Here is an 8,469-nt window from a genome sequence, read left to right on the forward strand (position 1 = left end):
TAACATGATGTGAATTTAAATCAAACAAACAAACCAATGTTATAAGTGTTGAGCTTGTGGTAGATTTAAAGTTTTAAGAGTCTATATGAGTAGGAATATACAGTATTTGTGCAACGTGATCACTGTAGGAATGATAAGCTGGAGGCATTGCCATTGAAATTTACAACCTTAAAGACACCTAAAGGGATCTATTCCAGGTGGCCTGAATTGAAGCACGTGGAAACATTCTTCATTTTTGTAAAGTACAGTATCGGTAGACTTGCTTTTACACTTTGATACAGCTACAATATGACAATGAGTCATCCCTATTTCACTGTTAAAACAGGCTTGGCTAACGTTGAAACTTGAATACCCTTTGGGGTGGGGGGAGCACATAAAGCTAACCTGCTGTTGTGTATGCTTCATATACATTAATTTACACCATGTTAGCACCATTCTGCATTCAGTTTTCTTTCTTTTTTTAAATCCTTCTTTTGAGGAGGTTTCCTTAGTGATTGTTAAATTAATATACACTGCACTACCAAGAGGATTTTGAAAATACAAAACAACTGATGTTCATTAGGTGTAGGCCCACACTCAATCTTAATAATTACTGTATTATATATTCTACATATTGATAATACCTTTCACGACACAATTTCTACTCCAGCAAAAGAAGTTGGTCTCTCATTTCTTCCTAATTTATCAATCGAGTTTATCCCAGGGGTGTTCTATGGGATTGAGGTCAGTGTTGAGTAGCCAATTAAATGTTTTTGTCGATTTGTTTTCCTTCAGCCACTGTGGTACACACCTCAAATGTATGATGTTAACTTATCATGCTGCTGTACAGGCAAAGGTTGGCAGAACACACAGTTAACTTGGCAGAGAAAAAATATATGCTATGTATTTATATGCAATGATGTTATTATAACACTTATTAAGGGTGTGTGCCATGGTAAGTCATCCCAATATTTCACAACAGTTTGTATGTCATATTAATAACTAATTCCTGCGGGTGATTTGATATTTACATTTCTAATATATCCTGAGTGATATAATTGAAGCATTTGAAATTATTATTATTTTTATTATTTTTATTTCTTGGCAGACACCCTTATCCATGGCGACTTACAACATAAGAAATAATTCAGTTTAAGTTTGGCAGGACTTTTAGGATGATTAAAAATTGTTTGTTTCAGGTAAAATATTTTCTAAAACAAATTCTGCTGTTGACCCTGTTGTGAATCTCTGTCATTTATATTACAAAGCAACCTGTTTGGGAGTGTATGTAAAATATAGGGCACTTTCTAGCAAAACGTTAGCACATTTTTTTATAAAAATGAATGCCTTTCTCATAATAGTTTTTGTAATTTGCATACAGGTGTCTTATTAACAAAGATATGTACGATGAATACAGATTTACAGGATCTTTGTGCACATACAAGGGTTCAGTTCAAGATGAGGCATGTAGTTTCAATACTCAAAAGACTGTTTTACACTGTATGTACAGTGGACTTTCTGAAGGCTTAGTCCCCTTTTCAAAATTAGATGTATTCACATTTCAAAGACAACTTCAGAAAAGGTAACCTTATGTTATTATGCAAAAAACTCCTTTTATAACTGTCTCCAACTCACGCCTGGTCCCTAGTGTATTGTCATCCTATATAACTTGAGGATTGATTTAAAGAATTTACACAAAAGTGGTTGATTTTGCATTTTTTGAAACTAATGGTGTCTCTTTTTCTGAGATTTTCTGAGAGCTCCAAGAAAGACCCTTACTTCTCTTATGTATAATACTATTAAACATGCCTTGATTTCACAAACAACCTTTAATTGCCCTTGAAATTGAGTATGTTACTATCAACTAACATCTTGTTTTTAAATATTGAGTTTCCAGTGGTTAAAAGATTCTGTCCACTAGTTACTGATTTGCAGAACAGACAGGGGTGGAAAGAATATATATGTTCAGTTCCAAAAGAACCCTGTAAACCTGATTCAGAATGAACTTTAACAAAGTCAAACATAATCTACTAATATTTACTCAGAATGTTTTTTGGTGCAAGGTTTGACCCGTCATTTAGTAAAGCGTATAATAGCATTTTGCATTTTATAAAATCAACAACGTAAAAGTGTAAACAGCAGCACGATTCCAACCATCAACATATAACATTAAGTGATTAAATAAGTTTTGGTTTAGGCATTTAACTGAGTCTAACATTGTGAAGGGGTCTGTAAAAACAGATACGTTTTTGTAATATGTTGTATAATGACTTTATAGAGCAAATTTGCATTTGAATGGTTTATGGTTCAAATTGGGATTTTATCAGATTAGTATAACCTTGGAATCTAAATATGTTCTGGTCAGTCAGTCAAGAAAAAACAAATAAAAATATTCAGCCAAATTTAGAACTATCTATATGACCTTCATACACATAAGAACCTTTTAATCAGAAGATAACACACTATGCACAATAAAATTGCTCTGATCAATGTAAAAATACTTATATAAAGGGCTGCATTTGACAAATTACCTGTTTTTTTTTTAAAAATTTTTTTATCCCACATAAATAAAAAAGTAACAAACAAAAAAACAACACACACACACACACACACACAAACCCAACTACAACTTTAAAGCCTGATTTCCATACAGTTCGTACAAACCTGAACATGGAAGTGAATAGATTAATTTTAATGGCTGTGAAATATTAAAGCCTAGCCCTCAAAAGTAGCCTGTTTTAAAACAAAACAAACGGCTTTGTTCATGATCTCTTTGATGTCATCTACCTTTTTTCCCACTTTAGTCAGCGCCTCTTTTCACGATCATGCACCCTCACAGCGAGGCAGTAATCCCAAAAGACTTTCACTAACAATTTAACAGTATTTATCTCAGGACATTGCAGGGCCAAAGTTTACTACAGACCAATGTATGGTATAATCCCATGCATGTATTAATGTCTACTTGTACTTTTGATTTCAAATTAATTGAAAGCACAAGATCTCTGGAAATATTGCACTTCTAGAAACTTAACTCCTTTTGATGTAGAATAGTTGGCATCATTTTGTGTGACTCACTAGAAAACACAAGTTTGCTTTGATAACATCAGTGCCCAATTCTATATATCTTTTAAGAATAATAGACAATCTTTCAGGAAGCTTGCTTCCTAGAGGCTGTAAAAAACATTATAAACATTTAAACTCTGATCTGTAAATGCATTACAAAATCTTTTCAAAGGGATTTGTGGAAGGATTTCATATCTAATCAATTTGTTACATCTCAGAATGTCATGTTTTAAAGATTTAAAGTCATGTTCAAAGTGTGTGTTGTTAAAACAGAACAAAGAATGAAGAAACAAAAATAGATCTATGCACCAATCTTTGTAATGTATTTCATATTAAATAACCTTTTTTAAACTGCACTAATCAAAATATTGAAACAATTAAGAAGTCTTTAGTCCTTAGTATGATTCAGATGTAAGTTTTTTATTTAAAAAAATAGACTTTATGGGTTTAGGGGGAAGGGGTATCAATTGGAACATTAGTACAATCTCCTTTTGTTTTCAGTGGTCTATTACTTTGAAACAGCAACTTACATCAGTTTACTAAGTGTCCAGTTGTACATTTTAATTAAAAATATATATAAAGTTCTGAACACACAACACATAAAACTAAAGAAAACAAACATTTTATTTTTTTTATAAAATAGTGAAACTTTTTGTTGTTTTTTCAGAAATATATACAAACATTTCGCTGTGCTACAAAAGCACACAAAAAAGAGCAACTGGCTGTACAAAAAGTTTTGCAATACCTAGTGCTTGTTGATTTACTTATGGCTAGAATTTGCTTTACAATAGGCAGTCCATACGCTCCCTGAGCCCTTTTCAACTAATCCTTTTTTTCTTCACATCAGTCCAAACATGTATGACACTGGCTTGATTTCCATTAAAAAGCCACAAAAACGTAACACTAAAGGGCTTCTGTCTCCCAGACCATTCATTCCCTTTGTTGAGGGGTCCTTTTATTGTCTTTAATCTGTTTCTACAGTACTTGTGTCTTCTTTGTCACTAAGGAAAACATCTATTGCACATTATTCGAGCAACCTCACATCCAAACTGTTTATTCCTTTGTTTCCTTTCTTGAAACGAAAAAAAACAACAAAAATTAAACTACATAGTTTTGTAAATGATCGTATTCAACTGAAAACCTCCTGCCCAGTACAACAAACCTTGTACTTGGCTTGATGTGGCACACACTCCTGAAAATGTCCTGCTAATAACACCATATTAATCTGGTGTAACTTTGCATCTTTTTTCCCTGCAATTAAGTTTGCATAAAAAAATGAACATTAACAGTTAATGTTTTGTTGGTTGTTGTAGTTCGATTGATAACAAATGCAGCTTAAAGAAGAAAAAAGAGAGAGATTTGGCTCCATACAGGGAAACAGTTCAAACACATGTAGGAGGCTGCCCTGCAGGTTCATACTTTGCATTGTGCACTTTAAGAGGAGGGTGAGGTTTTATATAAGGTCCACTGCTTGTGAATACACTGGCAGGCTTTCTTCTTGTTCTCTTCCTCAACTTTCTGCTGAAAACATTTTGCCAGGATTGAAGGGTTTTGGAAGTCCAAATCCACATCCCACTTGTGATACCCACTACCAACAGCATAAAAATCTTCACCATAAAGATCTCCACAGCTGGGATGGAGTTTTTCATGAGGCACTCTTCTGCATCTGGAACTCTGCTGCTGCTGCTGCTGCTCTCCAGACATTTCTGTTCGCTGGCCAGGACCTTCCAGTAATCCATGTTGAGCCTTTCGTAGAAGTAGCAAGCGATGACGCAGGTGGCGGGGACGGTGTACAGGACGGAGAACACCCCGATCCGCACCATGAGTTTCTCCAGCTTGTCCGTGTTCTCCCCCTCGGTCTTCATGATCTTCCTGATGTGGAAAAGGGCGACAAAGCCAGAGAGCAGGAAAGAGGTCCCGATGATGAGGTAGCAGGAGAGGGGGATGAGTACAAACCCAGTCAAGGCTTTGACATCCATGCTCCCAACGTAGCAGATGCCAGTCAGCTCGTCCCCTGCCACTTTCCTCATGACTAAAATCATGATGGTCTTCACTGCAGGGATGGCCCAGGCAGCTAAGTGAAAGTAGCTGCTGTTGGCTTCAATGGCCTCGTGCCCCCATTTCTTGCCGGCTGCCAGAAACCAAGTCAGAGTCAAAATCACCCACCACAGGGAGCTAGCCATGCCGAAGTAGTACAGAATGAGGAAGACAATGGTGCAGCCAGTGCTTTCCAAGCCCTCCTGGATGACGTACTGAACCCCACTGTCCCGGTCACAGGCAATGTTGTCCGCCCCGGCGAAGAGCCGGATGAGAAACCCCACTGAATAGACGCAGTAGGACATGGAGAGGAAGATTATGGGCCTCTCGGGGTATTTAAAGCGCTGGGGGTCAATAAGAAAGGTGAGGACGGTGAAGGAGCTGGAGAAGAAGCACAGGATGGACCAGATGGCGATCCAAATGAGGGAGAACTGCTTATCCCCCTGACTCCAGTAGACATCCACTTTGGGGTAGCACTTGGGGGCGCAGGATTCACTCTTCTGCACATAGTGGAACTTCCCGGGGTTGCCACAAGCCTCCCTGTCACTGGTGTCTTTGAGCGGGAAATCCTGGCCGCTGTTGGGCCTCGGTGGTCTAAACTCCGGAGGCTGGGTGCTGGAGCCCTTGGTGGGTTCGTCCGACCCGTTGTTGGGGGCTTCCATGCAGAGGAAGTTGGGGTCGTTCTTGTTGGGGAGCTTGCTGCAGTCCAGAGAGTCGGGCCATTTGAAGCTGAACTGCTCCATGATGGGGGAACACTTCTGCCTCGCCTGCTCACACATCACCCTGCAGGCTGGGATGGGGGTGGACACTTGCTCCGTGCACATCGGAGCATACAGGGAACAGAGGAAGAATTTCAGGTGGCTGTGGCATCCGAACTCGATGAGGGGAGCAAATTCGTGCAGCTTAATGGCAGCTTCGCCCTGGTCTTCGTGGCCCATCAGGTTAGGCATCCTGGTCATGTTGTAGCCAATGTCTTTGCATAGGGGAATCACGATATGCTGGCATCTTCCTTCCGCCGGGCGATCAGGATCAATGGAGCTGATGGCAGAGCAGTGCAGAGCCTCGCAGGCAAGGAGAAGGCAGACAACACTCAGGCTGACAGAGGGAGTCATTCTAGTGTCCGTGATCTCTCAAGTACAGCAAAACATACACGTCGGCAACGCTGTTCTTTTGAATTAGTAAGCACTGTGCTTAAGTTATTTACATCCACAGTGTAATCGCTAGTTTTTCCATATGGATGTATATATTATAGTGCACGCGTGATGTCAGAAGAAACTTACACAACTGTCCATCCAAGTCCCATAGTTTCCCCTTTTTTTCTCCCTCGGGTTTGAATGTTAATTCCGCTAGAACTTCATCGTCATATCAAATCAGCGTCCTTAAAACGACAGACACCAATATTGTCCATGAATGCGTCTCGCAATGCAGTCTTTGACACACAAAACAACACCAAACAAACAAACAAAAAAGAAACGGTGTAAAAATTGCACTGATCATCCAATGCGCACAAACCGGGCTCCTGTCTGCAGCCTACTTTCCTTCCCCACGGAAAGTGTTTTAAATCCTTTAAAGCGGCAGAGTCCACAGTGGTGGGTTTCCCAGCAGTCTGCGCAGGCAGGGTTAGGCAAACTGTCCTGCTCCCGTCATGCATGAGCATCCGCGGGGATGGAGAGGGGCTTCCAACTTCCAACTCTTTTTAATAGGGGTATGCTTTTATTCCCGGCCTTACTGTGAATACACTTCCAGCTAATGTCTGCATTCACACCATGTCTAATACCTACAATATAACTTCAGTCTACTCCTGTAACACTAGAGACGGAGCTGGGTTGTAGCTAGTCGCTGGTTGCACTGCAGTTGGATACTGCCTCCTTCTCCCCCCGTCCTGGGGTAACCTGCCAAGAGATCCGCCTTCAAAGACACCTCTTTTGCATAAGAAAGGTGAAACTGACACGGTGATTACTTTCCAATCGGGCGGAACAGCCTGCAGACCTCCTTAAAAAAAAAATCCCCAACAGCTTTTTAAATCCTGATCACAGCAACATAACACCCCAGCCATTTGTTATTTTGCTCAGAGTTCTTCAAAGTTGTGACTGATGTCAAAGTGTGAGAGTTTAACACGGGCAGGTAAGAGAGGCACGTTTACAACGAGGAAACAAAAGGGCTCAGTGCTCATCCATGGGGTTGTTCGTGGATGTATTATGAAATGCCCAAATCCACAGCGGGGCTATCCCAGAATAATTAGTGGTGGATTAGTCGTGGATTTCCGCACTTCTGCGTGGGTCTGCGCGGCTCCACCAATGAGATCGGTGGATTCTGCAGGTCTGCGCAGATCCGCGGCAGTCTGCGCCACACGAAGGGGACCACGTTCGTCTCTTACCGCATTCCCCACTCTGCCGCTTTTCCGTTTCACGTAGTCTGCGCGGTTTGCATGAAATGCGACAAAGGCAGAACAGTTGTGGTGTAGCAAATGAGGGTAAACCGTTTTCTCATGCATGTGAAATGTGGCTTTACATTTATTTTCATTGTTTCAGCGTTAAGCTTATTTTTGCCCCCACCCCCAAACCAAAACACACAACCACAATAATAACAAAAGCATGGGACACTTTCGCCCCCATTTGATAACTGAGCAAAAATAATTCACTTGCGCTGATAATAACAACTCGGCAAAAGCACGCTTGTCTTTATACCATCCTGGTGTATTTGTCGGCATTTTAAAGATACAATTTAAAATAACACACAGTATAATAATAGCTCGATATTGTTCTGTTTAAGTATCCCATTCCTCCTTAAACTGTACCAAAAGACTGGGCGGGGCAGCTTTTAAAAAGAGCAATCTCTCATCAAAGCGCATTTGGGAGTTTGCCAGCTTAGTTTAAGCTGTATGGATTTCCTTTTCTGAAGAGAAAAAAAAAGGCAGAAAAATTAGAATGCTCATCCTGCCCCTTTGATTTTATATATATATATATATATATATATATATATATATATATATATATATATATATATACACACACACACACACACACACATTCTGTAACTGGCACTACTGATAGGAGTTCTAGAGAAGTTTTTTCTTTCTTTTGCAAGATCAGGAAATATGAATCCTAGTTTAATTGCCGACCTTGTAGCACTTGCAGTAAATGGGTGCTCACTCATCTGTGTGTTATGATGTGTCCACTCTTAATGGTGTGTCCTCAAGGAAAAATGCGCATCTGTCTGCAAATTAAAATTATAACAAATATTCCTTTAAATCTGCTTCCTTGTTTTAGATTCTCCCCATGAGACCTATACAGTTATATGCTAAGAATGACTCACTTTCTGTTTTTATGGTTTTCTTCAAATATTAATCCATTAAGTACTTACACATATCACATTACTCTTCAAAGCTCC

General features: G+C 39.6%; 1 protein-coding gene across 1 annotated transcript; it reads right to left on the minus strand.

Annotated features, from left to right (window-relative positions):
• Positions 1-3,441: 3,441 nt before the first annotated feature.
• Positions 3,442-7,317, minus strand: fzd10 (frizzled class receptor 10). The gene has a single exon (XM_066689462.1). It carries the CDS (start codon positions 6,189-6,191, stop codon positions 4,425-4,427), a length of 1,767 nt encoding a protein of 588 aa, XP_066545559.1. The 5' UTR covers positions 6,192-7,317; the 3' UTR covers positions 3,442-4,424.
• Positions 7,318-8,469: the final 1,152 nt, after the last annotated feature.

This window comes from Amia ocellicauda, chromosome 17, assembly GCF_036373705.1.
Source record: "Amia ocellicauda isolate fAmiCal2 chromosome 17, fAmiCal2.hap1, whole genome shotgun sequence".
In the NCBI taxonomy this organism is placed as follows: Eukaryota; Metazoa; Chordata; class Actinopteri; order Amiiformes; family Amiidae; genus Amia; species Amia ocellicauda.